This window comes from Giraffa tippelskirchi, chromosome 2 (genome assembly GCF_054371585.1).
Source record: "Giraffa tippelskirchi isolate mGirTip1 chromosome 2, T2T-mGirTip1v1.2.pri, whole genome shotgun sequence".
NCBI classification, from domain to species: domain Eukaryota; kingdom Metazoa; phylum Chordata; class Mammalia; order Artiodactyla; family Giraffidae; genus Giraffa; species Giraffa tippelskirchi.
The window spans coordinates 30,034,023-30,048,578 of NC_137276.1; the positions used below are offsets into that span (position 1 = coordinate 30,034,023).

The window sequence follows — 14,556 nt, forward strand, 5'->3', positions numbered from 1 at the left end:
GACAGAAGTAACCTGATGAACAACATGATCACTTCTGGCCTTTATAAGTCTAGGAACTTTTACATCCTACTTCCCAAGGCTGAAAATTTTTATGCTATACCATTTACTTATATCCTTTGCATCTTGCCCAGGGTAACACATCCAAAAAGTACATAATAAAAAGAGAAAATAAAATTAAAAAACAACAAAAATTCCTCCCTCTAATACTTGGCTACATATTGTATTCAGGGTATGAATAAGAGATGCTACCATAATAGAATGGCAATTTTTATTTTACAATGACAAGGCAAAATAATCGCTACTGAGTTGACCATGAAGTCATATTTGAGTTCATACCTTGCAGCTGAACTTTCCCAGTTCATCAATTAATTCCACTGAAAACAGACTTAAACCTCTGTCTGTAGAAGAAGCGTAGGCCAGATTTAACCATGATGATGGAGATGGCTGACAAAATTAAGCAAAGAAAATGACTGTACTCTGTTTCAAGTTCTTTTTCTTCTTGGAAACATTCTCCATGGTAATATAAGACTCAAAATAAAGACAGACTGTCCTGGCCAGAGGTTAAAGCTGTCATAGAGAACTGTAGACTATTCTTCTATCTTTGTCCGGTGATATCCGTGTCTCTTAGAGAGGTCTGGCTAAACGAGAATATTCTTTGCAATAGCATTCAAAGTCCTTACTTGGGTCACATCTGTAACCTTTAGAGAATATTCTGAGTTAGAAAGAGAGGCTCCCATAGCAACAGAGGAATTTCTGCAATGGAAATAATAAAGAAACAGATAATTACATAAGTTGTTAAATGAACCCTCCTACTGGCACTTCATTTTAGGGTAGATTTCATGGCTCAAGAACAAGGACCCTGAACTAACATATTTCATAAATTTTACTAATTACTTGAAACACCTAGTGTCTAAATATACCAGATAGTATATTTGATTTTATATCTGGAATTATAAAACTAAGGCTCTTGCTTCTTTTATATCTCATTTTCCCCAACTTATAAACAGAAATAATCAATTAACTATTAAATTATAGGAGTCCTCTCAAGTATGATAGAAAACACATGACAGTTTAAATTCCTTAAAAGTGATAAAATGACTAAAAATAGGGAATTCCTTGGTGGTTCAGTGGTTAGGACTCTGCTTTCATCGCCAAGGGTGTGGGTTGAATCCTTGGTCAGGGAAGTAAGATTCCTCAAGCCGTGAGGCATGGTCAAAAACAATAAAATTTTAAAAAAAAGAGAGAGTAAAAGTGAGGAAATATTCAAGTATTAACAGTAGGAAAGATAAAAAGGACTACAGCTCTTCCATCCTTATTACCATAGTTATTAACTTTGCTAAAGGAAATCATAGGTGAATGGGCACACATACATATCTACTTCATCTGAAGCTTAGTTGCTGAATTAGAGTTTACTATTAACTGGTCTAAGTTCAGAAAAGCCTTAAAGATTTGGAGGTTAGCCTATGTTCGGAAGAGCCTCCTTATTTAAGGCAGGATAAGAGCCACTATGCAGTTAAAAAACTTTAAAAATGACTAATACTTACACGCTAATCACAACATTCTATTCATTAATCATGCCATCAACTAAGGTTTTCCTATTTGGAGAAGTAAAAATTAATCCCATTCCTTTTAGTAGGAGTCAAAGGAGTCATTTTTACCGAAACTTCATTCCTGAATCTCTAGCCGACCGAGCAGAACAGTGGAATTCTGTAGCACCTGAACCCTCAAGGATCCTTTGCAGATTTCTATCTGTTATGCCACCCCCTGTTGGAAAGAATAAGTAATATAGTAAATAGAATAGATTTTCAATAAAATTTAGTGACTAATATGACTGCTAGCTCTACTTGGAATCTTCATACTGAAATTCCTCATTGATATTCTCTCCTTACTCAGCTAAAATGAATTTAGAAACAAATGATGAAAGACAAGACTGCAGACTCTGGAGAACAAAAGATAAGATCAAAGAACCTTTATGACAGAACATGCCCATTGGTTTGTATAACAACGCTCTATGTTACTGATTTTAAATCCAAAAAGATTACTCTGGGGCAAGGAAAATCATTGAGTACTCAAGTGCTGCTTCCCTTTAATTAAAGCAAAATCAAATTAAAAGGAAAGGAGGAAGGAGTCACAAAAACAAAGACTCAGAAATGTATCTCAAAGAGAAATCCTCAAAACAAAATCAAAAACAAAAACAGAACATCTCCAAGGTTCTTTCTCTGGCCCATAACACATGGATTTCACTGGAAATGGGAACAATGCAAGGTGTTACAGAGTTTATTATAATGCCAATTTTTAAATTTCATTTTACAGAATTTGATTCTACTTTAGTTTATTAAAATTGCATAATCAAGGATTTTATGACTCATCTGTTTTAAGGAACAATCTTTTAAATGTCTATATATAAAGGATTATATTCTGAACTGATATCAGATTAGATGACTGTTAAAATATGTATTTTTTACCTCAAGCTATTAAAGTTGCTTGAGATCAACTTTATTATGACCAACCTAGACAGCATATTAAAAAGCAGGGACATTACTTTGCCAACAAAGGTCCATCTAGACAAGGCTATGGTTTTTCCAGTAGTCATGTATGGATGTGAGAGTTGGAAAATAAAAAAGCTGAGAGCCAAAGAATTGATGCTTTTGAACTGTGGTGTTGGAGAAGACTCTTGAGAGTCCCTTGGACTGCAAGGAGATCCAACCAGTCCATCCTAAAGGAAATCAGTCCCGAATATTCATTGGAAGGACTGATGCTAAAGCTGAAACTCCAATACTTTGGCCACCTGATCCAAAGAACTGACTCACTGGAAAAGACTCTGATGCTGGGAAAGATTGAAGGCAGGAGGAGAAGGGGATGACAGAGGATGAGATGGTTGGATGGCATCACCGACTCGATGGACATGAGTTTGAGTAAGCTCCGGGAGTTGGTGATGGACAGGGAAGCCAGGTGTGCTGCAGTCCATGGGGTTGTAAAGAGTTGGACATGACTGAGCGACTGAACTGAACTGACTCATTAAAGTTGCTGAAATAACTTGACTTACACACTCTTTCAGACTCATTAACTTTTTTTTTTTTTTTAGTCATACAGTACAACAACAACAAATACCACTGAATCCTAAGAAAGAACAGACTGAGAGGTCAGATTTAGATTAGAATCCTGGCTTTACCACTGTGGCCCTTCACAGCTACGTGGCCTTGGATAAATTACTCAAGTCCACTGAGCCTCAATTTTTTTCATCAAAGAGGGATAATATTGCCTACTTCACAAACTTGTTGTAAGGATTAAAAGACAAATATTTGTTTTTTCCTTCTAACAAATAACAGAATATCTGGTCACTGAAATACATGTTACTCAGTTATCAGAACATAAGTAATACATTTCCCAAACATAGGTTAACAGTTGGGACTTGAAAGAACAACTAGTTCAATACCTTCTCTTTATAAAGATAAGGGAACTGGAGCCTAAATTATAAGCTTCATTATGAAAATCCCCTAGAGGGAAACTGCTATGTTTTATCTTTATATTTCCCAGAGGTGGACACTTATTAGGCATTCAGGCTGATTTACCCAGGAATTTTTACTTGGTGGTATTTATTTACATGAAATTATTGTAATTTGTTTATAGATCTACTCAGTAAGCTCCTCAAGTAGAAGGATTACTTCATATACATTTCTGTGTTTTTACATCTACCACAGAACCTGGCATATAATCAGCATTTTCTTGGGAAGGTTTGTTAAATAATCACAAATACTTTTGGATATAACATCATCTCACTTAAGACTATAAGCCTCTTGAGGAAGTAGTTTCTTATGTAATTCTGTATCCCAAGTAGTGCCTTGCACATAGCACATAACTTAATAATTATATATAATTCAAAAGCAATCTTAAGTTAACAGCTGTCTAAGTGTGGGTATTAGTCGTCAAGACTAAATACATTTAGTCTTAATGGAAATGCATCAGACACAATTAAGTCTCTTTAAGATTCCCTGATTAATCTGTTAAGGGTCTCAATTTAACAGATAATGCATGCTTTCTGTCTGCTTATGTTTCAGGAACTTGCTACAAGTCAAAGCTTTCCTAAAATTCTGACACTATACCTCTATTTGGCCTTTTTTAAAAGTTTTCTTATATCTAACCATCACCATTTTGACTCCTGGTCAGTCTTGGCATTACTGGTATTAAGCCAACCAGACATTATATGCCTTCTGATGAAACGTGAAGTATACAGAATTACTGCGAACTATTTCTACCAAAAATATTTAACCAGAATCTAATCAAGCCTGATGATCTAACTACCAGTTTATAGGAAATACAGAGACTAGGAAATACATGCTAAACAATATTGAAAGGAAACAATCCAATAAAACCAGAAATTAGGACATTTTATAGCGTAAGTGGTTCAAACTTTTTAAATGTCTTTTTTTTTAAGCAGAAAAAGAAAACTTCTAATTAAAAGATATTAAGAAAGATAACAATCAAGTGCAATCCTCATTCCTTGATTGGATCCTGGTTTGAACATATCAGCTATAAAAAACATTCTGGGAACCATTAATATTGGCTGAGTATTAAATGGTATTTTAGGGAATTAGTGTTTATTCTGATAGATGTGATACTGATATTGTTGTTAGATGCCCACGATGTGGTTAAAATGCTCCCCCCCACCCCTGGCCACCTTTTAAGAGAAGTATAAAGTGTCACAATGCCTTTAATTTAATTTAAGATGCCTCAAGATAAAAAAAGATGACACAAATGTGACAAGATGTTAAATACAGAAATTGAGTACATGAGTATTTATATGCTATTTTCTACTTTTTTTTATCTGTTTGAGAAATTTAGTAAGAAAAAATTAAGACTGTCTTTATATTCATTTCATTCTGGATCTAGGTCTGCTTATCTAATTCTTTAAAAACGACTGACTTCTAATGAGCCATTATGTACTTAATTGACCTTACAGTTATCATTAGGAGTATGTGATCCAACTGTCTGACTACAAGAATTTACTCATCAGAGATTTTTTAAAAATTGAGTATTACATTATTCAGGGATATTACCTAAACGTTTACTTATACTTTGTCACCAACTAGGACATGTGGCCCTAATCCAGTGTAGCAGCATCAAACTTGGTAAGTAAGCATCACCAGAAATGAACACCTACATTCACAAGACTGTATACTATGGGAAAGCAAATGTGGAGAAATCCCAATCTTTATCTGCTCTTCTCTGAGCTAAACCTCACACAAAGTTCTAAACTGCAGTCAGGATCTCCCAATCTTAAACATTTTAATAAAATTAAACACCATGTGCTAATACTTCTCCCCATATTGTCCTGCCTCTTTTGCTCTTCCTTCGCATTTTCAGTGTTACACTAATAAATGGATAGATACATACCTGGCATTACCACAATCCTGCCTTTGGCCTGAAAAAATAAAAAAAATTAAACAAGTAAATTTTAATATCTTTCTCTTACATGGGATAGTAAGGCAGCAAAACAGAAAAATAACTATACTAAATTACTACTAATATCTAATTTCAATAGATCTTTTCTAATTCTTTGGAATCATGCATAAGTAAAATGCTCAGCATACTAATTCCTTCTATCCAGAAAGGTTATTTTATTGTATTGCTTTAAAGACTTGTACTGTTATGAACATAAGAATAGAAGAACTAAATATAAATACTAAATAATCACATCACCTTAAGAAAAGCTATTACTGAAAAATAACACTAATTCTGAATTCTTGGCATGCAATGGAATGAAAGCAGTTGAATTTAAATAAAACTTCAGTATAAAAGAAAGCATATAGCATAACTGTAAATTACCGGGGGAAAAAATCTGTTCAAATCCTATATCCTCAAATCCTAAATATAGGAATTTATATCCTATAAATTTCCTAGCATATTATACCAATTAAAAAACACCAGAAGTCCATTTTATTGGATACTAAATAATAAAATGAACTGTAGGAATTGATTTAATTTCTGATAATTCCAGAAGATAGGTATTGAAATCTCCTTACTTTCATTCTAATTTTTATCATATTTCCTAAATAAATTTAGGTGATATATACTCAGTATTACTCAAAATCAAAAGAAAATCACCCTTTTTACAAATGTATACTCAATGGAAACACTAGTAGCAGGTAGGTAATAATGACAGAATAAAAATAACATGCTACAGCAAGCTCACTAATTTGCAGAATAAAACCCCGATCACATTGCTCTATCATGAAAAATATGAAATGTCACTTGATTCACTCCTCCATCCATCCAACAAATACAATTAAGTGCCTACCATGTACCAGACACTGTTGTAGGTATGGGGACAACTGTGATTGAAGGGCTCCAAAACATGCCTCTGTGGTATAAAAATGATTTTGAGCTGAAAGCTCAAATTCCTTACCTGTCTAAAAGCAGAGCCTCCCCAAAGAACTGAAAACAAAAACAAAAACAAAAAACCAACCTCCACTGTCATAAGTCCCCCCGGCAGGAGCAACTCATCAGCAGCGCAGCCAAATAGACATTATCAAAAAACCATCCTGTCTCCCATATGTTCTTCTAAGGATCCAATTACCTTTCCAAAAAGTCATTTGTTTTTCCATAAATGCACTTTCTCCTTTCACTTCTGAGTCCCTAAGTGCCCTCTATCCCCTCCTCTTCATCTATTAAGATGGTTTATAATAAGCCCCAAATTCTAAGCACCTCTTTGAGTCACATTTCTTTGTGAATGCCCAAATATACATACACATGTAATCACAATCTTTTTTTCTTGCTTATCTATCTTTTGTTAGTTTATTTGTTGAATCTCAAAAACTGAATGTAAGAATGTCCACTTTTTTAAAAAAAGAGGGTAAAGAAAAAGTTTTTCCTCCCTGACATGATGAGCAAGAGTAAGTTCCTACTCTCATGGGGTATTCATGTTCAACGAAAATAGACAACAGGTAGGTATATTTATAAAATCTAAATATTTAAACATACAATGAAAAAAAATTAAGCAAAGAAATAGAGAATAAAAGGGAGAGGAGGCTATTTCATAAAATTTAATAATTGTTAGAGAAATAAGTGAAACAGGCTGTTTAGTAGCCTCAAACATACTAAAGCAAAATACTCACAAAACTAAATATTTACTACCTAGAAAGCTGAAATGAGTTTAGGAGTAAAAAAGTCATATTTACTGTAACTGTTTCTTCCAACCGAAAGCTTTTCAAAATATGGACAAATGTTTGAAGAGATGAACCTTATCATTTTTGGGGGGGCTTTTCATAAAACATTATTTAGAACTATATGCTTATCTTGGGCTATCAAAGTGACTTGCCAATATAAAGCACTTACTAAGTGTCAGATGTATGCTGAAGTAATCCACAACTATTCTAGGATGTAGGCACTTTTACTATGCTAACTGGCACTCTTCATCCAACTTTGTAGGTAAAGAAACAAATTTAGGATGGTTAGGTAAACTGCCCAAGTCTATTGTTTTTTGCCCAATAAATAGCAAAACTAGGATTTAAACATAAACCTTTCTAATCCCAAATTCTATGCTTTGACCAGTATATTATACAACTACAAAACGGCTTCAAGAAGTAAAGTTGGGCTTCCTTGGTGGCTCAGTAGTGAAGAATCTGCCTGCTGATGCAGGAGACACAGGTTAGATCCCTGGTCCAGGAAGATCTGATATGCTGCAGAGCAACTAAGCCTGCGAGGCACAACTACTGAGCCTGTGCTCTAGAGCCCAGGAACCTCAACAACTGAAGCCCACACGCTGCAACTACTGAAGCCTGTGCACCCTAAAGTCCATGTTCTGCAACAAAAGAAGCCACTGCAATGAGAACCCCACATCCCACAACTACAGAGTAGCCTCTGCTTGCCCCAACTAGACAAAATCCTGCTCAGCACCAAAGACCCAGCAGAGTGAAAACTGAAAAATAAAAAAGTAAAATTAGTATGCTCTTACTTATATGTGCAAGCTAGAAGAGTAAAATACAAGAAGCAGAGAACAGAATGGTGGTTACCAGGGGTGGCGAGGTGATGGAAATGGGAAGATGTTGGTAAAAAGAGTACAAAGTTGCTACACAGGATGAATTAAGTCTAGAGATCAAATGAATAGCATGATGACTATAGTCAATATAACTGTACCGAATATTAAAACTTTGCTAAGAGTGTAGATGTCAGGTACTTTCACCAGACACGAATGCACACACGTACCACACAAGTGTACTATATGAGCAGTTGAACATGAGCTTAACTGGAACCATTTCATTCTGTATGCCTGTATGCTCAGTAGTGTCCAACTCTGTGACTCCATGGACTGTAGTCCACTAGGGTCTTCTGTCCATGGAATTTCTCGGCAAGAATACTGGAGTGAGTTGCCATTTCCTCCTCCAGGGGATCTTCCTGACTCAGGGATTGAACTATCATCTCTTGCATTGGTTGGTGGATTCTTTACCACTGAGCCACCAGGGAAGCCCCTTCATTCTGTATATGTAAATCAAAATATCATGTTGTACATAGCTGTATTAAATATTCTTATACACTAAATTTACTTTTTAAAGTAAAGATTATATGTATTTAAGGTGTACAATGTGATGTTTAGATTTACATATACAGAATATGTATTATTCTGTACATTTACAGAATGAAAATCAAAATATCACACTGTACATCTTATATAATTTTTACTTAAAAAAGTGAATTTAGTATATAAGAATATTTAACTTAGCTCTTCCTGCCATCTGACTAAACTACAAATGTATCTCTCTCTCTTTCTCACACACAACATTTTAAAATGCAACATATGACTATGACAATTATTCTCTATTCCATACTGTGTAACCATTAAAAAATGGAAACCTGATTCATCAGTTCTTCTATTTCAAAACCCTTCAGGCTTCCCCAGTGAACCAAGGATAAAATGCAAACTCTTAAATAGTTTAAAAGGCTCTGGACAGTATTCTTCTCTTCACATTCAACTTTATAGTCATTCTTTAATATCTTAATAAGTTATGCTCACTTTTGTTTCTAGGCCTTTGCATATTTTGTCTACAAGGAGCATCCCCCTGACTTTCCCTCTCCCCATTCCAGTTTAGACTGATGGCTACTAATCACCCTTTAAATGAGTAAGACATTGCAGAGTGGGGCTTCCCTGGTGGCTCAGTGGTACAGACTCCACCTGTCAATGCAGGAGACATGGGTTCGATCCCTGATCTTGGAAGATCCCACATGCTGCAGAGCAACTAAGCCCACGTGCCACAAATATGGAGCCTATGCTCAATGGAGCCCAGGGGCTGCAACTACTGAAGCCTGAGCACTCTAGAGCCTGTGTTCCATAACAAGAAAAGCCATTGCAGTGAGAAGCCTGAGCACAGGAACAAGATAATAGCTCCCTTTCTTCACAACTAGAGCTAAGTCTTTGAAGCAACAAAGATTCAGCATGTTCGATAAAAAAAGACACTCTAGTGTGGATGTCTTTTCTTCTGGGAAGGTAACTGCTGCGAATCCCAACCCCTCAAATCTGGGGTTAATTCCTCTTCAATGTGCTTCTACAGTACTTTTTTTAAAATATAGTACTCTATTAGAAGTGCCTGTTGTGCACTAGTTTGCAAGACTAGTGACTACACACACACACACACACACACGCGCCCCCTGGCCACCAGCATAGAACAAATGGCCTGTTGTTCAGTCCATAAGTTGTGTCTGTTTTCAACCCCTTGGACTGCAGTAGGCCAGGCTCCTCTGTCTACCACTAACTCCCCGAGTTTGCTCAGATTCATGTCTATTGAGTTGGTGAAGCTTTCTATCTTATCCTCTATGGTCCCCTTCTCCTTTTGCCTTCAATCTTTCCCAGCATCAGGGTCTTTTCCAACGAGTTGGCTGCAAATGCCTTGCACCTTGCGTGTGTGCTAAGTTGCTTCAGTCATGTTCAACTCTTTGCGACCCTATGGACTGTAGTCTGCCAGGCCCCTCTGTCCAAAGGATTCTCCAGGCAAGAATACTGGAGTGGTTGCCATGCCCTCCTCCAGGGGATCTTCCCAACCCAGGGACCAAACCCTCATCTCTTATGTCTCCAGCATTGGCAGGCAGGTTCTTTACCACTAGTGCTACCTGGGAAGACCCCTTGCACATTAATATATACTCAATAAATATTTATAAAGCCAGTAAGCTGCCTAGAAAAGTTTATCTGATCCTCATGTGAAATTTCTGAAAATTATTTTCATGACTATAGAAAAGTAAATATTAGTAGATGTCTACACAAAAACACTAAATATTATTACTAATAATAGCAGTAATAATAACAGACCCTTGGACTACAAGGAAGTCAACCAGTCAGTACTAAAGGAAATCAACCCTGAATATTCACTGAAAGCTCGGAAGAACTGATGCTGAAGTTCCAATATTTTGGCCACCTGATGCAAAGAGCCAATTCATTGGAAAAGACCCTGATACTGGGAAAAGACAAAAGGAGAAGGGGGCAGAAGACGAGACAGTTAGATAGAATTACCGATTCAATGGACATGAATTTGAGCAAACTCCAGGAGATAGTGAAGGACAGGGGAGCCTGGTGTACTGCTGTCCCTGGGGTCACAAAGAGTTGGATGTGACTTCACAACTGAACAACCACAAATAATAATTACAAACACTAATATGTATCATAAATCAAGCACTCTGCTAAGGCTCTTACCAAGAGCATTTCTTATCTTTCACATTATTTCTTGAAAGTAAAAGTGAAAGTGTTAGTCGCTGAGTCGTGTCTGACTCTTTGTGACTGCATGGACTGTAGCCCACCAGGCTTCTCTGTCTGTGGAATTATCCAGGCAAGAATACTGGAGTCGGTTGCCATTTCCTTCTCCAAGGAATCGTCCCCATCCAGGGATTGAATCTGGGTCTCTCACATTACAGACAGACTCTTTACCAAATGAGCCACCACGGAAGCCAAGGCTCTTACCAAGAGCATTTCTTATCTTTCATATTATGTCTTAACTCTACCACTTCTACCTTATCTCTATAAATTCTCAGAGCAACCCTATAAAGAAGATATTAAAATTATCTCAATTTCACATATGAGGCAACAGTGGCTTAAATGCTAGTAGTCCACTCAACACTACACAGAAAATGTCAAACCTCTCTCAGATCCAGACCATTCTCATCTCAAGTCCATGTTCACTCATTTAGATGTCTCTGGACTGGTGTGAGAAAACAGACATACTATTAATACAATTACAAAGCCATCTTCGGACTGTTCTACAAATGATGCGAACTCACAAGAGGAAATCACATATGAGATAAACATATTTCCTCCTACCTTGATAGTTGGGGAGAGATGAGAGAAGAATAGTTTTAGAATTTTTCTTTTTGGCTGCACTCTGAGGCACAGAGGATCTTAGTTCCCTGACCAGGGATGGAACCCATGCCCCCTGCAGTATAAGTGTGGAGTCTTAACCACTGGACTACCAAGGAAGTCCTAGTTTTAGAATTCACCTCCAAATGATAATTTTCTCAAATTTCATGCAGGAACCCCTGAGTGTACACAGATTGACAGTAAGAAGCTTAAACTGTGCAATGCTGATGGCAGAAAAAAGGTAAAATTTGCTGCGGTTATCCAAAGTAGATCAGCTGTTTGTTTAATCACTGTCTATAATTTGGTGTTAAGAGCCTTGGTTACTAAAAATGCTATGTGAAAGAAATAAAAGTTATATGTTACTGCCTGCTTGCTACAGAGTAACCCACAAAGTTAGTTAATATGTAGTTTCACAACCTCACCAAACAAAAGAATATCAGAAGTAACCACAACAGACTCTTAGGAACAACAGAATATCAGAAGTAACCACACAGACTCTTAGGAAGAAAGGAAAGAAATCATGTGTACCTGATCTATGAGTCGCTTTATTAGGGGTAGTCCTTCTAGGGCTGAACTGTCACATCCACTGGTTAATACTCGTTCAAATCCCAAAGTTAAGAGGGTCTCTAGAGCTGCCACTGGATCATGAACCATGTCAAAGGCTGAAATAAATAAAATTGACTTGAATTTTGAACAGATCTCTCTAATACAGTGCTTTCCAAAATGTAGTATACCCACAGTGGTATGCTAGACCTAGCTTGTCCTGGCTTACAAGAGTCAATTGCTAAATATTCATGAATTTTGCAAGCATGATTATTAATCCATTGCCAGCTTTAAATCAATCAAGGTGGAAGTATTTAAACCACAGAAATCAACAAATGCTATAAATCGAGGCTCTTTTTTCCTGAGAACCAGTTTACCAGTACACCATAGTCAGCATGCCACTAGTGGTATCAGGATCCTTTTATTATTTTTAAAATATTTATTTAATTTACTTATTTGTCTTAGCTGTAGTATATTGGATCTAGTTCCATGACCAGGGATGGAACCCAGGTCCCCTGCATCGGGAGCATGGACTTTTAGCTACTGGACCACCAGTGAAGTCCCTGCAGGATCATTTTAGATGGTACACATATGAACAGATACATTTACTTAAATGCAGATTAGAAGCGAAAAGCTTCCATTTTTTCATTAGTTTCTCTTTAAAATAAATTTACTTAAGATTTTAAAAATAAATTTGTACAAGTAGCCCTTGGATATGGTCAAACTGTAAATGTGACAGACAAGTGACTCACATTTGGGAAAGTCTGCTCTAAGGGTTCAAACAAACTGCACAAGCAGAATGAAAATTTTACACTCATCAGTTCTAGAAAAGGTGTTGGTTCATATTCTCTTTATTGACTAATATTTTATTCTAATCCATTTTACCCTGTGTTTTCAAGATTCATAGTATAAAGATAGTTGTTTACGACAGACTCTAGCAAGTTTCAATCCCATTCTGCTTTCTGGGAGACGGCTCTCCTCTTCATTACGGAAACTGGCACTAGGAACCCGAACAAAACGACTTCCGCTTTGACCCTCTGTGCTGCTGCCTGATACCAAATGCTGCTCTGTGGTGGGTTAGGTGGTAACCCCTTCCTTTCGCCCTTTAGTTTATGTAGGCACCCAAATCTACCACAGAGGATTTTCATTTTTTGGTGGCAGTACCTTCTCACAGCGATTATACTATCATATTATAGTAAGCCCCTACACACAAATGAGTTCCAGTCCAAGAGTATAAGTAAGTCCAAGTTTGTTCCTATATCCAACAAAGTTAGTCTCAGTACCCAACTAACATAATCAGCTATATTGAACTGTACTGTAACAGGTTTATAATACCTATCACGGCTGCCTTTACACTTACTTCCAGACATCCTGGGCTTGAAATAAAGATACTGTACTACTGTATTCTATACAGTACTGTAAAGTACACAAAGGCACAATTACCTATAGAGGATGCAAGCAGGTGACAATGTATGCTAGATACGTGAATTAACTTACATGATTAGACATGCAAAATGCATATTCCCATCTTTGAAAGTTCACAACTTGAAGGTTCATATGTAGGAGACTTACTGTATTAAACACACAAGTGAAAAAAATGTGGAATCAAGGACAATTTAACAATTAAAAAATATGGGAAGTATTTTCATTAAATTTATTGAAGGAGGAAAAGAACAGAACTCTAAAATGATTTTCTTAGTTTAAAAAAAGAAAAATATATTCTATATGGTGGGTTTATTTTGAATTATTTAGCATATCAAATTTTAAACTATATATTTTTCAGATAAATATTTACTTATTTAAATGACTTCATGTTTTAAAACTTTTTGTTTCTGGCTAGCTTCAGAGTTCTGACTTTTAACTGATCTAACATTCTTTAGTTATTGCTAGTTTATAAGAAACATTGCTAAATGGTAAGTCAAGAAAAACAGTTTTCTGGTGTTATCATTCATTTCACAAATTAACAAGGATAACAAATGTTTCATATCTAATTTCTATAAATGGATGCAAATGGTGATGTCCACTCTCATCCTAATCTTTGGACAATTACTCAAAAGGACAGATAGACATTCAATAATTTCTCATGCATATCAAATCAAAAAAAAATTGACTGAAGATTTTTCTTTTCTTTTCATGTGCAATAGCAGTGCCTTAAAGGCAAAATTCACAGTTGTTTCTCCATTTTACCAATGCTAGGCAAAAATGTATGGGAACTGTGACTGCCTGATTTAGAGATAGGAAGTATTTTTATATAAAATTATTAGACACTTTTTAGAAATCATTCTCAAGTAGACAAGCTATCAACAATGTAAAATAGTTTTGTGCACTATAGTGAACATATGTTCTTTGACTATCTATCACCTATTTCTTCTCTCCTCTTCCTAATATTATCCAATTATTCATTGGAAATCCAGCCCCTTTCTACCCACAAATTTGGGAAAGTTGACTTCACTCCGACCTCCAGAATGGTCTTAATTTGGTTTAAGTCAAGCAGTACATTTTATTTCATTGGCCACAGTGATTTATTCTTTTTGAGATTGCACATGACCTGAGGTGATGCAACAAAAATAAATCTCAAGATTCTTGCTTGGAATTCTGTGACAAGTACACACACTTGCAGGCAATGCTTACTCTTTCCCTCTATTATATCCCATCACCAGCACCTTCTGCCTTTAACA

At 36.2% G+C, this 14,556-nt stretch overlaps 1 protein-coding gene across 7 annotated transcripts in view; it reads right to left on the reverse strand.

Annotated features, from left to right (window-relative positions):
• Window positions 1-254: 254 nt before the first annotated feature.
• The window catches only part of CUTC (cutC copper transporter), a 34,000-nt gene continuing 19,698 nt past the window's right edge, over window positions 255-14,556 (reverse strand). For 5 of the 7 annotated variants that reach the window (XM_081549106.1, XM_081549139.1, XM_081549098.1 and 2 more), the window contains 4 exons: window positions 11,864-11,997; window positions 5,395-5,422; window positions 1,659-1,764; window positions 255-753 (listed from right to left, as the gene is read on the reverse strand). In XM_081549106.1, the coding sequence (XP_081405232.1) occupies window positions 639-753; window positions 1,659-1,764; window positions 5,395-5,422; window positions 11,864-11,997 (383 nt within the window). In that variant the 3' untranslated portion in view covers window positions 255-638. Of the gene's footprint in view, window positions 754-1,544; window positions 1,765-5,394; window positions 5,423-11,863; window positions 11,998-14,556 lie in introns of all 7 variants that reach the window. The other 2 variants (XR_014071040.1, XR_014071039.1) reach the window with 1 other exon arrangement.